Here is an 18,806-nt window from a genome sequence, read left to right as displayed (position 1 = left end):
GATGCACCCAGCCACCTTCCAGATGCCCCCACCCCCGCCCAATGCACCCAGCCACCTTCCAGATGCTCCCCACCCCCACCCGATGCACCCAGCCACCTTCCAGATGCCCCACCCCATCCCCCGCCTGATGCACCCAGCCACCTTCCAGATGCCCCACCCCACCCCCACCTGACGCACCCAGCCACCTTCTCACAGCCCTTATGGCCCTTCGAGTCCCCTCCTGCCCCACTTATCACTGGCTGTCTGCCTCCTTCCATCTCAGACATTTCTGCGGGCGCTCTCTTTGTGTCCAGCCCTGGCAGGGTATATTGGCCCCACCTCTGACTTTCAATGTGGTCAGTGTGGATGCTGAGAAAGAGGAGGAGAAACACCCTTCAGAAGAGCCGCAGCCCAGAGTCAGGCCGCAGGAAACCCTTGGAACCAATGCCAGGGTCACCACGGCCGCAGGACTGGCGACCCGAGGGTCTGTGCCCTGATCTTTGCTGCGCCTGGAAGGCCACACAGGGCTGCCTCCTCCTGACTGTTTGCATCTCCCTAAAAAGCCACCACAAGAGAGGCCCCCGGCCTCCTCCATCCATAAAGCAGACATACCCGTTACCTGCCCACTGTCCTTCTTATCCCTCTCTGAAATTCTCTCTTCTACTCCCCTGTGTCCTGGTATATGCCTGTCCCCACTAGACCAGAAGGGACACCCTGGAGTCTCCTCAGCACCCAGGACCGTGTACGCCACGGGTGGCTGGCCGCTCTAGGTTGCTGGAACCCGTGGCCCTGCCTCAATTCACCAATGCCACATGGGTTCCATGTTGTAGATGCACCATAATTTCTTTACCTATTTGTCTATCGATGGATGCACAGGCTTTCCCGTTTTAAAATCAGAAGGAGCACTGCAGTGAGTGTCCCTGTGCACGTCGTGTCTTAGGCACAGTCCCAGAAGGGCCATACTGATGCAGGAATGGAGGAGAGGACGAGGGAGGTCACCTTACCGAGGGTGGGCAGGCTGCCACTTCTGCCAAGGCAGGCAGGGCTGGGAGCTGTTAACACCTTTGGGTCCACTGGGGACGGCAGAGGGAAGAGTGGCCAGGACCTGGAGGGAGGCGCTCTGGGGAGAGGGGCTCCAGACTTCGGTAGAAAGACATGGCGGAGCCGCAGCTCCCTGGGGAAGAGGGACCTGGGGAACAAGTACATGTCCTTCTCCCCCAGCTCCCAGCCACGTGCCAGAACCCCCATTGACCAAACCCAGCAGTCGGGGGGCAAGGTGGCTGTGAGCGAGCCCATCTGGGGTACAGAGCAGGGCAGAGAGTGGGTCTGGAGGGGCAAAGGCGGCTCTCCACCCCTGCTGCCCTTTGCTCTCCACCCTTGCCCTGTGGAAGAAAATGTGTCTTCAGCACCCAGGATACACCATGCCCCATCACCCTCCACCGTGTGTGCACCAACGTGAAGGCTGAGAGATGGTACTGCCGGCCTCTTCAGGTGAGGTGGGAGGCAGAGGGAATGGGCAGGTAGGATGCAATCTGCTGACAGATGCCCCCCAGCCACGCCACCCAGGCCACGTTCCTCAGCCACCATCCCATGGCCCCTCCCCCTGCTGGCTCCTCAGCAACACTTTTTATTTTATTTTATTTTATTTTTTGAGACAGGGTCTTCCTCTGTCACCCAGGCTGGAGTGCAGTGGTGCGATCATGGCTCACTGCAGCCTCCGCCTCCCAGGCTCAAGTGATCCTCCCACCTCAGCCTCCTGAGTAGCTACAGATGCACACCACCACACCCAGCTAGTTTCTGTATTTTTTTGAGAGGGGGGGTCTCACTATGTTGCTCAGGTCTCTTAACTCCTGGGCTCAAGTGATCTGCCTGCCCCGGCCTCCCAAAGAGCTGAGATTACAGGTGTGAGCCGGCCCTTCTGGCTTTGGCGGGATAACCCAAACTTCCATTTCTTCAGAATTTGATTCCTTTATGACCTGTCTTGAATGAGCTCCCTTCCCTTTTCCTGATAACACAAGCCATTAAGCAAGAAGTACAGTGACACCTGGGCGTGGTGGCTCATGCCAGTAATTCCAGCACTTTGGGAGGCCAAGGCAGGAAGATCACTTGAGCCTAGGAGTTTGAGACCAGCCTGGGCAAAACGGTGAAACTCGGACTCTACAAAAAAATGAAAAATAAAAGACGTCGGGCGAGGGGGCTCACACCTGTAATCTCAGCACTTTGAGAGGCCCAGGCGGGCGGATCACAAGGTCAGGAGTTCCAGACCAGCCTGGCCAACATGGTGAAACCCCATCTCTACTAAAAATACAAAAACTAGCCGGGTATGGTGGGGCACGTGTGTAGTCCCAGCTACTCCGGAGACTGAGACAGGAGAATTGCTTGAATCTGGGAGGCGGAGGTGTGGTGAGCTGAGATCTCGCCACTGCACTCCAGCCTGCCTGACTGACAGAGCAAGACTCCGTCTCAAAAGAAAAATAGCCAGAACCGTGGTGAATGCCTGTAGTCCCAGCTACTTGAGAAGGGGCAGCAGGTGGGGTGTCGGTGCCAAGGCGGGAAGAACACTTGAGCCTGGAAGGTCAGGGCTGCAGGGAGCGGAGATTGTGTCATTGCACAATCTGTTGCCTGGGCGACAGAGTGAGACCCTGTCTCAAAAAAAAAAAAAAAAAGGTACAGTCATGTGTCACTTACTGGCAGGTATGCTTCTGAGAAATGTGTCGTCAGGCGATGATGTGTGGCCCTCCCAGAGTGAATTTAGGCAGAGGCAGACGGGACACGCCCAGGCTCTGGCACAGGCTCTGCTCTGAGATTACACACCCGGGCAGCGTGTTTCTGCACCGACCACGGTGGGCAACGGTAACACAACGGCAAGCATTTGCGTCTCAACACGGAAAAGGTCCACTAGAAACAGGGCCTTAGAATCTTATGGGACTGCTGTATGCGGCGGTCACTGACTGAAACATCACCACGTGCTGCGTGACTATGGGAAGACGCGCCTCGCCCCAGTGTGAGAATCAATTCAACGCAAACTCCCTGTGAGGAGGGGGCTGACATCCCAGTCAGCACAGCGATCCTTCTCTGCCTGTGGGTTCGGTGGCACGAGGAACCGGAAATTGCCAGTGGGGGAGGGGCAGTGCCACCATAATCCATGGGAACCGTGACTGTGTTTCCTGATGGAAGCATTTTCCTGGACACTGGCCCAAGGTCACCAGAAGGAAGGCAAAATTCCTCCAGTGTGTTATTTGGTGTAATCATGGGAAGGGCCCCTCCTGCCTCCACTGCTCAGTTGCTGCACCCATGCACTTGGGGTGTCCAGGGGAACGGCACCACGTACCACTTGCCGGGTTGAGGCACACACCACACCCCGTAGGATCACACTCGAACCTTGCGGGCTATCGGCTCTCATCCAGCACCTCGGCTGAGTCTTCAGCAGACAATTCCTCCATTCTGTCAAACCAGCTGCTCCTGGGTGATGGGGTGCCTGGCACATTCGGGGAATTTCATGGCCATGAGCTCTCCGCCATATTTCCTTCAAGATGAAATGAGTCCTTCGGTTCAGAGTGACGGTGTCTGAGTTGCCGTGATGATGGGTAAATGGAGCATCCTCTGAGTCCACACATGGTAGTGCTGACAGAAGCCATGTGGCTGGGAAAACACGTCTTTCTCTAAAACACGTGAGCATAAATCACTGCCCTTTCCATGTCAGCCACCCGGCCACCAAGCAACGGCACGCGGTGGCAATGGCACCATATTAGGAGCTCAGGGTGGGTCCCTCCTGTGAGGGTTGGGCACTTGGCCATATGGACACCAGATCGGCCTTGGTAAGGAAAGGCCGCACTGCTGCAGCCCTGCACAGCCTCCGTCTCCGCTGCCTCAGTTATCTGCCATGGGCCCTTCGAGCAGCACTGGGAAAGGCGAGGAAGGCAGCCAATGAATGTCCTCAGAAAAGGCTGTCTTGCCCACCTGAGTGCTGACAGCCTCCTCCCCAGCGAATGCCCGTGAATGAATGAGCATTTATTCCCATCGGTACTCTGTGCCCATTCTGAGAAACCCATCCCCTGCCTGCCCCCCAGACTGCCTGGAAAATTTTATTCAAGTCTCTAATTGTCCGGCCAACCCATTAGCCTAGCCTGTGAATCAGCATAGAAAAGTTTTGCCAACTGCAAGGATTTTTCAGTACTGACTTTCCGGGCCTCTCCTGTGTCTGTAAAGGAGTAAACGTCTAATCTGATGGGAGCCAGCATCCCAGGCAGAACAATTTCTAGACCAGACCCAATTTTTCATCTCCTGTTGACTGATCACAAAGAACTTCCCATGAGGGCATAGCTGAGGATTAAGAAATGTCGCAGGGCCAGGCGTCGTGGCACACGTCTGTAATCCCAGCATTTTGGGAGGCCAAGGTGGGCAGATCACTTAAGGCCAGGAGTTCGAGAACAACATGACCAACCTGGCGAAACCCCGTCTCTATTCAAAATACAAAAATTAGCTGGGCGTTGTGGCGTATGCCTGTAATTCCAGCTGTTCGAGAGGCTGAGGCATGAGAATTGCTTGAACCTGGGAGGTGAAGTTTGCAGTGAGCCAAGATCGTGCCACTGCAGTTCAGCCTGGGTGACAGAGCAAGACTCCATTCAAAAGAAAGAAAGAAGGAAGGAAGGAGGGTTAGAGGGAGGGAGGGAGGGAGAAAGGGAGGGAAGGAGGGAAGGAGGGAGAAAATGAGGGAGGGAGGAAGGAAGGAGGGAAGGAGGTAGGGAGGAAAGGAAGGAAGGGAGGGAGGGAGGAAGGAAGGAAGGAAGGGAGGGAGGGAGGAAGGAAGGAAGGAAGGGACAAGAAATGTAAAACGGCTGGGCACAGTGGCTCACACCTGTAATCCCAGCACTTTGGGAGGCCAATGTGGGCGGATCACCTGAGGTTAGGACCTCAAGACCAGCCTGGCTAATGTGGTGAAACCCCATCTCTACTAAAGTCTACTTAGTCTCTCTACTAAAAATACAAAAATTAGCCAGGTGTGGTGGTGCACACCTGTAATCCCAGTTACTCGGGAGGCTAAGCCGGAGAATCCTTGAACCCGGGAGGCAGAGGTCTCTGAGATGAGATTGTGTCTTTGCACTCCAGCCTGGATGACAGAGCAAGACTCTGTCTCAAAAAGAAAAGAAAGAAAAGAAATGTTTCGAAACAGTCGGAGCAAATACTATTAGAGTCTAAGGCACCTACTCAGGAAGTTTACTTGTTCCTCCCAGAAATGTTTGTGCCCAGTCTCATTTTACAATGGAATGCTGCCGTGTGTGTGTGTGTGTGTGTGTGTGTGTGTGTGTGTGACAGGGCAAGGCTGGAGTGCTTAATCTTGGCTCACTGCAACCTCTGCCTCCCAGGTTCAAGCAATTCTCCTGCGTCAGCCTCCTTTCCAAGTAGCTGGGATACAGGCGTGAACCACCATGGCTGGCCAATTTTTTTTTTTTTTTTTTTTTTTGAGATGGGAGTCTCACTCTGTTGCCCAGGCTGGAGTGCAACGAGGTGATCTGGCTCACCGCAACCTCCACCTCCCGGGTTCAAATGATTCTCCTGCCTCAGCCTCCGGAGTAGCTGGGACTACAGGTTGCCCACCGCCACACCCAGCTAATTCTTTTTCTATTTTTAGTAGAGACAAGGTTTCACCATGTTGGCCAGGTTGGTCTCAAACTCCTGACTTCAGCCTCCCAAAGTGCTGGGATTACAGGTGGGAGCCACTGTGCCAGGCCCTGTCTGGCTAATTTTTGTATTTTTAGTAGGGATGGGGTTTCACCATGTTGGCCAGGCTGGTCTTGAACTTCTGGCCTGAGGTAATCCACCTGCCTGCCTTGGCTTCCCAAAAGTTCTGGGATTACAGGCATGAGCCACCACACCCGGACGCATATCTAGTTTTACGATTCAGATAACATTTACTTTTTGATGGACAGACAGCTCGAGCCACACAGTTTGTTGGTACCCTTGGCCAAAGATTCAGCGTATATTGAGACCCAGTAGTAAGCCGGTAGCTGCCTCTGAAATGGGGAAAAATCGTTGGCAGAAGTAAGCGTGGACTTCTTCCACAACGTTGGAGGTACACGCAGCGATTCTATCAGGACTTGCTCCACAGAGCATCTCTGTCTGCCATTCACACTTTCAAAACCAAAGGACCTGCTGGGTAAAGTGGCAGGGCAGCTTACACCAAAGCCTGGGCCTGGTGATGGGTCCATTTGTGCTCTGGGTTTCACTGAAAATTGGCTTAGAGGTCGCCCAGTAAATGAATCAGAGAGGCTCGCTAGAGGTAGTCAATGCTACCTATAAAATCTGAAGAGGTCAGTCAAGCACTGCCCCTCTGTCTCCATGGTAGCCTCTTGTATGTCTGAAAACATCTCTTTCCATTTTCATTTTTGGTTGTTTTTTGAGATGGAGTTTTGCCCTTGTTGCCCAGGCCGGAGTGCCATGGCACAATCTTGGCTCACCGCAACCTCTGCCTCCCAGGTTCAAGCGATTTTCCTGCCTCAGCCTCCCAAATTACAGGCACCATGCCCAGCTAATTTTATATTTTTAATAGAGACGGGTTTCTCCACATTGGTCAGGTCGAACTCCCAACCTCAGGTGATCGGCCCGCCTTGGCCTCCCCAAGTCCTGGGATTACAGGTCTGAGCCACCACACCCAGCCTCCATTTTCATTTTTGAAAGGTATTTTTGCTGAGTAAAGAATTCTAGGTTGGCGAGTTTCTTCTCTCCCTTTTGGCACTTTAAAGATGTTGCTTCGGCTGGACGCAGTGGCTCACTGTGTAATCCTAGCACTTTGGGAGGCCGAGGTGGGTGGCTCACCTGAGGTCAGGAGTTTAAGACCAGCCTGGCCATCCTGGTGAAACCCCATCGCTGAGCATAGTGGCTGACACCTGTAATCCCAGCACTTTGGGAGGCCAAGACAGGCAGATCAGGAGGTAAAGAGATCGAGACCATCCTGGTCAACATGGTGAAACCCTGTCTCTACTAAAAATACAAAAAATTAGCTGGGCATGGTGGCGTGTGCCTGTAATCCCAGCTACTCGGGAGGCTGAGGCAGGAGAATTGCCTGAACCCAGGAGGCGGAGGTTGCAGTGAGCCGAGATCGCGCCATTGCACTCCAGCCTGGGTAACAAGAGCGAAACTCCATCTCAAAAAAAAAAAAAAAAGTTAGCTGGGCATGGTGGTGCACGCCTGTAGTCCCAGCTACTCTGGAGGCTGAGGCAGGAGAATTGCTTGAACTGGGGAGGCGGAGGTTGCAGTGAGCCGAGATCACAACACTACACTCCAGCCTGGGCAACAGAGCAAGACTCTGTCTCAAAAAAAAAAAGAAAGAAAGAAAGAAAGAAAAAGAAAAATCTTTGTTTTGGGGTTTTGTCCATTTTCTTTTGTTTTTGTTGCTTCAGGTAAGAGAGTAAATCCAGTCCCAATCACACCATCTACGCTAGAAGCAGAAATTTTCTTTTTCTTTTTTTTTGAGACAAAGTTTCGCTCTTGTTACCCAGGCTGGAGTGCAATGGTGCAATATTGGCTCACCGCAACCCCTGCCTCCTGGGTTCAGGCAATTCTCCTGCCTCAGCCTCCCGAGTAGCTGGGATTACAGGCACGTGCCACCACGCCCAGCTAATTTTTTGTGTTTTTAGTAGAGACGGGGTTTCACCATGTTGACCAGGATGGTCTCCATCTCTTGACCTTGTGATCCACCCACCTTGGCCTCCCAACAGGCCTGCTTTTTCTTTTGGAAGCAGAGTTTTGCTTGCTCTCTCACTCAGGCAGGAATGTGGTGGCGCGATCTTGGCTCCCTACAACCTCCACCTCCCAGGCTCAAGTGATGCTTCCACCTCAGCCTCCCAAATAGCTGGGAGCACAGGCACACACTACCACACCCGGCCGATTTTTGCATTTTCTGTAGAGATGGGGTTTTGCCATGTTGCCTGAGCTGGTCTCAAACTCCTAAGCTCACGCAATCCGCCCACCTTGGCCTCCCAAAATGCTGAGATTAACAGGCATGAGCCATTACACCTGGACAAGAAAAAAGGAAAATGTGTTGCTTCATGTAACCAGGTTGCTGGCTCTCTCGTTTTGCGCTGTCTCTCTCACAGGTGTTGTGGCTGCTGATCTGAGAGCTCATCACCACAGCTTGTGCTGTCCAGCCATGGGTCTGCAGGCCAAATCCAGCCTGCTGCTTGTTTTCGAAAATCAGGTTTTACCGGCACACAGCCGCGCTCATTTGTTTCTGTATTGTGGCTGCTCTGTTATTATAGTGGCAGAGACTGTAGGGTTCACAAAACCTAAAAAATTTACTCTCTTGCTCTTTACAGAAAAAGTTTACCCACCCCTGGTCTAAAGGAAAGGACAAGAAATCCTCTCCCCTAGTTTTAGTATGAAACATTCTTCTTATTTTTGTTTTTATTCTTGAAATGGGAGTCTTGTTCTGTCACTCAGGCTGGGGTGCAGTGGTGCCATCTTGGCTCACTGAAACCACCGCCTCCCGGTTTCAAGCAATTCTGCTGCCTCAGCCTCCCGAATAGCTGAGATTACAGCTGTGCGCAACCACACCCAACTACATTTTTTTTTTTTTAATCTTTTTAGTAGAGACAGGGTTTCACCTTATTGGTCAGGCTGGTCTCGAACTCCTGACCTCAAATGATCTGCCCACCTCAGCCTCTCAAAGTGCTGGGATTATATGTGTGAGCCACCACACCCAGCCAGTATAAAACATTCTAAATAAGTTATCTGCTGAGGTAGGAAGATGGTTTGAGACCAGGAGTTGAAGACTAACCTGGGCAACATAGGATCCCAACTCTACAAACAAGTTTAAAAATTAGTCAGATGTGGTGGCATACACCTGTAGTCCCCACTACTCTGAGGGCTGAGATGGGAGGATTGCCTGAGTCTAGCAGGTCACAGTTGCAGTGAGCTATGGCTGTGCCAAGACCCTGTCTCTAAAAAACAGAGATGAATAAATAAATACATTCTCTGATTGGCCTGGCTTCAGATGACCCGCACAAGGGGGATGGAAGTGCTGACTAGGGTCTTCGGTCACATGTCCACCCAGGTGGCAACCCCTCTAGAATCCTATGATCGGAGTGGAGCCAGAGCAGAGACTCACAGGGCATGGGGCTCAGGAGAGAGAGAGAGGGCAGACCAATACAAAAGCCGTCCACCAAAGGGACGATGCCTTTGTGTACATTTGTAAATGTATCAGAACACCTAATGGAAATTTCCAGGAGGCAAGAAGAGACAGCAGATGTGGAACCCTCAAATGCCATGTCAGATCGCCATGTAGATTGTCAAGGGACTCTGTCCCACACTCAGGAGTAAAAGGTTAGGGTGGGAGACATTTGGTGAAGTGATCCTGCCAGAGGACAGACGCTGAGGACGGGCCCTCCTTCCTTTGCTTTAAGCCTGTGAGGGTGGCTTCCAAGGGATTTCTAAGCAAGCTATTTGGTGCTCCATTTGGAGGGCACAGTGGCCTGGGGGTTGGCTCCTAGCCAGGAAGGAAGGGCTGGTGTGCCACATCTGAAGCAGAGCTGTGCTGGGACTCACCTGTTCACTAATGTTGGGGCGGGGAGTGTGCCAGTGTTTCCCGGGGACAGATGTGAGCTACGTGGATGAGCAAGCACAAGACCCTTGGGTCCATTTAGGTCCTGTCCAACAGTCCCCCAGGAAGGGCGGAGGGCACCTCCCCTCTGCAGCCACCAGGTAAGCACCCACCCAGTGACACATGTGCTTAGGTTAAGGGGACTTCAGGATACAAAGCAGAAGGGAACCACCGAGGAGCCCATGAATGTTCCCAGGAGAGGGTCTGCTTCACTGTCTGCCAATCCAGATGCGATCAGAGCCCTTTCCCACTTCTCCCTTCCTGGTAGTAGCTCCAGAGGGGTGAAGTGGGCTGAGTGAGCAGAGAGGGACTTAGGAAAGAAGGAGCTGGCGCCAGGCCCGGCCCCTGCTCCCCTTGCTCATCTCAGGCCCTAAGGGGCCCAAGGGGGAAGATTTAAAGTTAAGGTCAGAGGTTTAGCTCTGCAAAACTCGACATTCTAATTTCTTTTTTTTTTTTTTTTTGAGATGGAGTTTCCCTCGTTACCCAGGCTGGAGTGCAATGGCGCGATCTCGGCTCACCGCAACCTCCGCCTCCTGGGTTCAGGCAATTCTCCTGCCTCAGCCTCCTGAGTAGCTGGGATTACAGGCACGCGCCACCATGCCCAGCTAATTTTTGTATCTTTAGTAGAGACAGGTTTCACCATGTTGACCAGGATGGTCTCAATCTCTTGACCTCGTGATCCACCCGCCTCGGACTCCCAAAGTGCTGGGATTACAGGCATGAGCCACCGCGCCCAGCCAGACATTCTAATTTCTGAAGCAAACCATGTCATTATTTCTGGCTTGAAGTAGCTGTAGAGTGTGTACATTTGGAATACCAGGGATCAGGCGAGGGTTAATCTTGGGTTGGCATGTTACAAAGACCAGAAGTGTACTGGAGGCAGCCAGGTAGTTTATTGTGAGGATACAGTGGAAGCTCACAGGTGCCTGAGGACACATACACCTCAGCTTCCCTGGCCTTGGGGCCAAGAGCCAGGACCACAGCTGCTCCATCTGTCAGCCGGTCAGAGTCCTTGGCTTCTGAAACACTCTAATGCATGATAGCAGCTACACGTGTGTGAGCCCCTCCTATGAGGGAGGCATTGTTTTCGGTGCTCCGTAGGTATTAACTCATTTATTATTTATTTATTTAGAGACGGAGTTTCCCTCTTGTTACCCAGGCTGGAGTGCAATGGCGTGATCTCGGCTCACTGCAACCTCCGCCTCCTGGGTTCAGGCAATTCTCCTGCCTCAGCCTCCTGAGTAGCTGGGATTACAGGCACGCGCCACCATGCCCGGCTAATTTTTTGTATTTTTAGTAGAGACGGGGTTTCACCATGTTGACCAGGATGGTCTCGATCTCTTGACCTCGTGATCCACCCACCTTGGCCTCCCAACAGGCCTGCTGGGATTACAGGTGTGAGCCACCGCGCCCGGCCCTATTAACTGATTTAATCCTCTCCCAAACTCACAGAAATGCCATCAGTCCTATCATTCTGCTTTTACATCCAAGACTGAGGCACAACAACATTTTCCAGTCCAGGCTAGTGGGCAAGACCCCCATGCACCCACTGTGTCGAGTGCCGAGAAGGAAACTGACAGGGCGAACCAGGCCTGAGCTTGCCCAGGGAGTGAAGTGAGGCCGCCCTGAAGGGCAATGTGGAAACAGAGATTTGGTTACATGGACAAAGCAGGGCAGTGTGGGAGGGGCGTCCCAGGCAGCGGGCCGGGCAAGGGCAAAGGCCCGGGAGGCAGGAGGGAGTCTGCTGAGGAGCAGCAAGGAGGTCAGGGAGACTAGAGTCTGAGGCTGAAGAGATAAGGCAGAGAACAGGGTGGGAGGGCTGTGGGGTCAGGAGATGGGAGCACGCTGTCTATATCTGGTCACCTGTGAGGACACAGTTAATACTGACACCGGGATAGGATGAAAGACGAAGACCATCCCAGACAGATGCAGGTATCTGGCTACTCTACTGGAAAAGAATTTGGTCTCCTGTAATCCCAGCACTTTGGGAGACCAAGTGGGGCGGATCACTAGGTCAGGAGTTGGTGACCAGCCTGGCCAACACAGTGAAACCCCGTCTCTACTAAAAATATAAAAAAATTAGTCAGCATGGTGGTGCACACCTGTAATCTCAGCTGCTCAGGAGACTGGGCCACGAGAATTGCTTGAATCCAAAAAGTGGAGGTTGCAGTGAGCTGAGATCGTGCCACTGACTCCAGTGACAGAGCAAGACTCCGTCTCAAAAAAAAAAAAAAAAATTTAGTCTCTATTCTAAAGCCAGTGGGATTTTGAGCCAGGTGATCTGCTCAGACTTTTACAAAAAAGCTTTTTTCTTTTGAGATTGAGTTTTGGCCCCTATTGCCCAGGCTGGAGTGCAATGGCGCGATCTCAGCTCACTGAAACCTCAGCTTCTTGGTTCAAGTAATTCTCCTGCTTCAGCCTCCCGAGTAGCTAGGATTACAGGTGTGTGCCACCATGCTCAGCTAATTTTGCATTTTTAGTAGAGACAGGTTTCTCCATATTGGTCAGGCTGGTCTTGAACTCCCGACCTCAGGTGATCTGCCCGCCTCAGCCTCCCAAGGGTTGGGATTACAGGTGGGAGCCACGGTGCCCAGTTGAAAAAAAATTAAGATATCATAAAGCGCACAAATATTTAAAGTACAGTTTGATGAATTTATACACATTTACAGACATTACAAGATGGCTCCGATGAAGATACAGAATATTCCCAGTCCCCCAGAGGGCTCCCCTTGTACCCTCTTCCAGTTCATACCACAAAGGCAATCAGTATTCTGACCTCTAACACCAGATTATTTTCACCAGCTTTTAAGAAATTAAGGTGTTGGCTGGGCGCGGTGGCTCACGCCTGTAATCCCAGCACTTTGGGAGGCCGAGGAGGGTGGATCACGAGGTCAACAGATCGAGACCATCTTGGTCAACATGGTGAAACCCCGTCTCTACTAAAATTACAAAAAAATTAGCTGGGCACTGTGGTGCGTGCCTGTAATCCCAGCTGCTTGGGAGGCTGAGGCAGGAGAATTGCCTGAACCCAGGAGGCGGAGATTGCGGTGAGCCGAGATCGCGCCATTGCACTCCAGCCTGGGTAACAAGAGCGAAACTCCGTCTCAAAAAAAAAAAAAAAAAAAGAAAGAAATTAAGGTGTTGGCCGGGCGCGGTGGCTCACGCCTGTAATCCCAGCACTTTGGGAGGCCGAGGAGGGTGGATCACGAGGTCAAGAGATCGAGACCATCCTGGTCAACATGGTGAAACCCCGTCTCTACTAAAAATACAAAAAATTACCCGGGCATGGTGGCGCGTGCCTGTAATCCCAGCTACTCAGGAGGCTGAGGCAGGAGAATTGCCTGAACCCAGGAGGTGGAGGTTGCAGTGAGCCGAGATCGCACCATTGCACTCCAGCCTGGGTAACAAGAGCGAAACTCCGTCTCAAAAAAAAAAGAAAAAGAAATTAAGGTGTTACATACACATACACAGTGACATGCACTGATCTTAAGGCAGTTTGAAGAATGTTTACTTATGTCTACTCCCGTGTAAGCGCCACCCAAATCCAGGCACAGAACATTACCAGCAGCCCAGAAGGTTCCTCGCCCTGCTCAGTCAACAACTCTGGCACAGGCAGCCACTCCTTTTATTTTTTGAGACGGAGTCTGGCTCTGTCACCCAGGCCTGGAGGGCTGCGTTGCGATCTTGACTCACTGTAACCTCCACCTCCTGGGTTCAAGCAACTCTCCTGCCTCAGCCTCCCGAGGAGCTGGGACTACAGGCGCCAGCCACCACAGCCGGCTAATTTCTTGTATTTCAGTGGAGACGGGGTTTCACCACGTTAGGCAATCCGCACGCCTCGGTCTCCCAAAGTGCTGGGATTACAGGCGTCCACCGCGCCCGGCCCACTCCTCTCATTTTCAGCTCCAGAGATTAGCTTTGCTTCAGGGTCCCTCAGCCCCTTCATCGGCTCCACCTAGAGGGCCCCGCTCCCCCTGCACCCGCGCGCCCCCGAAGCTCTCAGCCACCCCCACAGCCACTGTGACCTGCGCAAGCTCCAGGAACAGCCCCTCCTCTCCTGACGCCAAGGGTTTGTTGGGGTGGGGGGTATCTCCATCCACCCGCCTCCCCCGGCCACCCAAATTAACCAACAATCTCAGTAAATGCGGCGACTCGCCAGGCAAACCCAGCCTGGAGACAAACATCCGGCGGTTTCCTCCCAGACTGTCACCCCCGGGCTTTGGTCTGCAGGGAGGGCTGGACGCTGGAAACTGAAGCCCTCTGCAAGCCGTGACGAATCCACCGGGCACGGGGGACGCTGGCTCCCGCCTCGGCAGCAGCCCCCACACGCCTGGGCCCTGACCGGTCGCCCCACACCGTCTGGGCGTCAGTCTCTCGTCGGGAAAGTCAGGGGTAGGGGCCGAGTCTTCCAGGACAGCTTGGAGCCGGGACAAGCCGTTTTAAAAAGCCCGCACCCCGCTGAGGCCATCAGAGCTGCGCCTGCCGGGCGCCCTTCGACGCCCACCTCGGACAGGCGGGCCCGAGGCCCCGCAGGCAGCAAGACCCGCGGGATCTGAGGGACGGGCCTCGACAGCCTGGGATCGCGACTCTTCCTCTCCGGGTGTTCGGGTGGTCTTCGGACCCCGGACCTGCGGCGTGCCCCGCCTCCCCATCCCCCGGGGAGCGCTCTGCGCACGCGCGGTCCCCGCAACCTGGCGGCGCACTCCCCCGCCCCGCCCCGCGCCCCGGGCCCGGCCCTGCCTTCCCAGCATCCCGGCTCCCTACGGCAAGCGGCGAGGCTCGAGGACGCCGGGAGCTGGGAGCAGGGAGCCGGGAGCGGGGCGGGGCGGGGCGGCGCGCTGAGGTCAGCGCGGCGGCGGCCGGCACCGCCGTGGTTGGCTGTACCGGTACTGGCCGCGCCCTGGTTGGCTGCGGGCCGCGGGGCTGGGCCGCCGGGTCGGGGTTGGGGTCGGGGCTCGGGCGCCGGCCGGGCTTGCGCAGCGCTCAGCTCCTCGCCGCTCCTGGTCTGCGGCGGCGGCGGCGGCGGGGAGGGCGCGGCCGCGGGCGGGGCTGAGGGCAGCGGGCGGCGGGGGCGCGGCGAGGCGGGGGCGGGCCGCCCGGGCGGGGAGGGCGGCGGCGCCGAGGGGAGGAGAGCGGCCCATGGACCCGCGGGGCCCGGCGCCCCAGACTCTGCGCCGCCGAGACGGAGCCCAAGATGTCGGCCTAGGCCGGGGCGCGACGACGCGAACGGGGCGGCGAGGAGGCGCCGTAGCTGCCGGGGCTCGCGGCCGCCGGGCCCCCGAGGGCGCGCCCTGACGGACTGGCCGAGCGGGCGGCGAGAGGCCGGCGCGTCGGGAGCGGGCCGCGCGGCACCATGTCGGCCAAGGTGCGGCTCAAGAAGCTGGAGCAGCTGCTCCTGGACGGGCCCTGGCGCAACGAGAGCGCCCTGAGCGTGGAGACGCTGCTGGACGTGCTCGTCTGCCTGTACACCGAGTGCAGCCACTCGGCCCTGCGCCGCGACAAGTACGTGGCCGAGTTCCTGGAGTGGGGTAAGTGCGCGCCGGCAGGGCCGGACCCGCGACCCCCGCGCCCCGCCCGGTCGGACCCTGCAGTCGGCCGGTAGGCTTCGCCTCCTCTCACCCCGGCAGCCCCCCAGGCCCGCTGCCCATCCCTCTCCGGCCGCTCCGTGCGCCCTCGTCCCTCTACTCGCTCTTCGTTCCTCTTTGCCCTCCCCGGCCTCGACATCCGCGTTCGGTCGTCCCGCCCCCTCATCCTGCCCCTCGGAGCCACATCCTTCGTTCCCACTCCCACCCCCTCTCCCCCGCCGGGCCCTCGCCCTGGCCGCTTCCTAGATCCACCCTCCGAGTCTGGATATCATTTCCTGCAGCACTCCCTGGGATATCCGCCCCCGCCCCCGCACCTCGCCTTTGGGGTCCAGAGGCAGCGTGGAGTTAGTTTCTTTCCCCACCCTACGTTCCTCTGGGTTGCGGGGGCAGCTGGGTGTGCTTTCTGGGTCTGCCTTGCCCACTGCCCCGTGGGACCCCCTTGCATCCCCAGGGAGCCCAACTCTAACGGCCGCCTAGGTGACAGTCTGCCTCCATCCCCTTGTTGGCCAGAGCCTGAACACCCCCTTTGCTGTAACAGCTTCAAGGGAATTTTAAGGTTAAAGTTTTATTTAAATAAACCATGCAAGAGGACTTTTTTTTAAAATTCCAGTTCTGCCAGACCTTTGTGATATTTGGAGGGGTGGCTGGAGCTGTCACCTAAAAACTTTCTCATCTGATTTTTGCATGCCTTCCCCAGTTCGTTTGGGATCTGTAGTGTTTTAATCATTGGTTAGCTAACCTATTATGCTTTTTTAGGACAAATATTTGATGAAACCATTTAACGATAATTAGGGTCCTAAAGACAGGTGAAAGTATAGAGTGCAACTCTTATACTTCGTCCCGAGAACAGGGGTGCCCTGTTAACACCCTCAGACTGTCCCACCTAAAACCACTGAGTAGGAGGGGGAAGTGCATATGTGCAGGCCAGACCTATGAAAACCTTATCCTTGGGTCCTGTGCGTCACTGGGCTACGACTGTTCAGTTCGAACCAGTGATTTCTAATCTTTGGGGCTGATAAAGCTGATGTTTACTGGAAGAAACAAATGAAAGGGTTCCAGAGTGAGGCATCCCCTCTGCCAGATTGGTAACTGGAATTTGGAATTTTGTTTACAAATTAAAACTTCAGTTGCAGTATTCTTTAGAGGGTTTCTGTTGGGTTGCTCTGTAGTGAAACGTTACACGGCATCTTGTGAGAGCAGCAGTAGAAAGAGGCCCTGAGATCCAGGACAGCCTGTGATGCTTTATTTCCGTGGGAACCACCATTCTCAGTTGCTTACAGTATCAGTAAATTGAGAGTATTTGCTTTCTGTTGCTCTTTATCGGTGACACGATTTCCAACTGAATAATTGACTTCACCATTGCTTTGAAAGTGAGGTCTTGGTGCATATTAAAATCTGAATATTCTGTTTACCGTTCCTTTCCTTTTTTCTTTTTCTTTTTTCTGAGGTGGAGTCTTGCTCTGTCGCCCAGACTGGAGAGTAGTGGTGCAATCTTGGCTCACTGCAAACGCCACCTCCCAGGTTCAAATAATTCTGCCTCAGCCTCTCGAGTAGCTGGGACTACAGGCACACGCCGCCATGCCTGGCTAATTTCTGTAATTTTAGTAGGTCCGAGGTTTCACCACGTTGGTCAGGCTGGTCTCCAACTCTTGACATCAGGTGATCCACCTGCCTCGGCCTCCCAAAGTGCTGGGATTATAGGCGTGAGCCACTGCACCAGGCCTGTTTACCATTCCTTTCTGATCACTCAATCTTCAAACCCACACAGTTCCACTGTCAGGTTCAAGTTGGTGCACCACCTGTGAGTGTGACTGGGAGGAGGAAGCAGAGGGAAAGTTGGTTTTGCTGGGAAGGTGTGGTCCCATTGGCCTCTGGCCTGGGACCTAGGAGATTAGTCTGAGGGCTGGGGCCCTGTGGGCCATTATGCAGCCACCTCTCTCCACCAGACATTACTGGTGGGCTTCCCTGGAGGAAGCTCTTCTCAGCTTGTGTGGAGGTCATATTTTATGAGATCTGACCTTCTAAATCTAAACAGGAACTGTATGCTGTAACACAGACATATTTTCCAAGTTGTATTCTGGCTCTTTGGAAACTGTGATTACAAATATACTACGGTATTCTCTTAACTCAGTTTGTACAAAAGTATCAATTTTCAATTATAGTTAAAAACGGACTAAAAGGTGGTGTTTTAATGAAATAATGTATTTTACAAGTATTTAAACTCATTTATGTTAACATATACATCGTTGTAATTCTGAAGTGGTGTATTTTTAGTTGATATGTGTGCAGTCACTATTTAATGTTGCTTGGAATTGCCTAGTTGTTTTGATTGGAAAGCACAGAATAGTCTTTTCAAACAAAACTTGGCCAGGCGTGGTGGCTCACACCTGTAATCCCAGCACTTTGGGAGGCCAAGGTGGGCAGATCACCTGAGGTCAGGAGTTTGAGACCAGCCTGACCAACATGGAGAAACCCCGTCTCTACTAAAAATACAAAATTAGCCAGGTGTGGTGGTGCATGCCAGTAATCTCAGCTACTTGGGAGGCTGAGGCAGGAGAATTCGCTTGAACCTGGGAGGCAGAGGTTGCAGTGAGCCAAGATTGTGCCACTGCACTCTAGCTTGGGCAATAAGAGCAAAACTGTGTCTCAAAAAAAAAGATAAAAGTGATAGAGCGTTATTAGGTACTCTTAACTTCCAAGTGTGGTTACTTCTGCTGAGGAAACACATGCAGGCTGTCGGTCAGTGGACTATTCAGCTTTTGGATTCACCACTCAATGACGTTGAAACCTCTGATCTGTTGATTCCTGTCATGCGGAAAGCCTTTCCCCACTTCCCAAATCCTGCCAGGTATCTAGTGACAATTATGGAGAATTCTTGAAACTTAAGGAAGAAAAGTAGCTGATGTGGCCCAGATTTGGAGACTTAATGGGAAATATTTGAGGAAATTTGGAAAGTATAGGTAGTAAACTTTTTATGTTTCAAAGGAAGATTATGGCCTGGTGCTGTGGCTCATGCCTGTAATTTCAGCACTTTGGGAGGCCAAAGTGGAGGACTGGTCGTGCCCGGATGACAAGACCAGCATGAGCAACCTGACAAAACCCAGTCTCTACAATAAATATAAAAACTAGCTGGGCATGGTGGCGTGTACCTGTAGTCCAGGCTACTCAGGAGGCTGAGGTGGGAGGATCACAGCCTGGGAGGTCAAAGCTATAGTGAGCAGTGATGATGCCACCACATTCCAGCCTGGGCAACAGAGCTAGACTCTGTCTCATCAATAAATAGGTAGATAAATAAAAGATGATTATTTTTGGCTCATATTTTCTTATTGCCACAGTGGTTGCGTGGGACAAAAGACATTTCAACTTTCATCGTAGCTTTTTGTCTCTAATTTTCCTATATTTTTGTTTATAGTTTGATTGGTTTCCTCTATGAAATCTTGGACCTGATACCTTGCTTAGCAGGTACATTTCTTTCAGGTGTTTTTGAAAGTATCTTGATACCATTTGAAAGAGAACATATGAAAGACTTTACAATTTCCGTAAATAATAGCAACAAATACGGACAGCCCAAAGAGGTGAATTTGTTGTTGTTTACCTTTGTTACATACGAACACTGTGCTTTTCCCACAGCTTATTTATATCAG

General features: G+C 53.3%; 1 protein-coding gene across 19 annotated transcripts in view; it reads left to right on the top strand.

The window, feature by feature from the left end:
* Positions 1-14,527: 14,527 nt before the first annotated feature.
* CDC42BPB (CDC42 binding protein kinase beta) overlaps positions 14,528-18,806 on the top strand; it is a 116,273-nt gene continuing 111,994 nt past the window's right edge. For 17 of the 19 annotated variants that reach the window (XR_013521612.1, XR_013521608.1, XR_013521610.1 and 14 more), the window contains exon 1: positions 14,865-15,105. Coding sequence is in view for 12 of the 19 variants with exons in the window: in XM_078335802.1 (XP_078191928.1) it covers positions 14,931-15,105 (175 nt within the window). In the remaining 7 variants the exon portion in view is untranslated. Of the gene's footprint in view, positions 15,106-18,806 lie in introns of all 19 variants that reach the window. The other 2 variants (XM_054240386.2, XM_035261578.3) reach the window with 1 other exon arrangement.

Source organism: Callithrix jacchus, chromosome 8 (genome assembly GCF_049354715.1).
Source record: "Callithrix jacchus isolate 240 chromosome 8, calJac240_pri, whole genome shotgun sequence".
Taxonomy (NCBI): Eukaryota; Metazoa; Chordata; class Mammalia; order Primates; family Cebidae; genus Callithrix; species Callithrix jacchus.
This window is presented reverse-complemented; position numbering and strand designations above follow the sequence as displayed.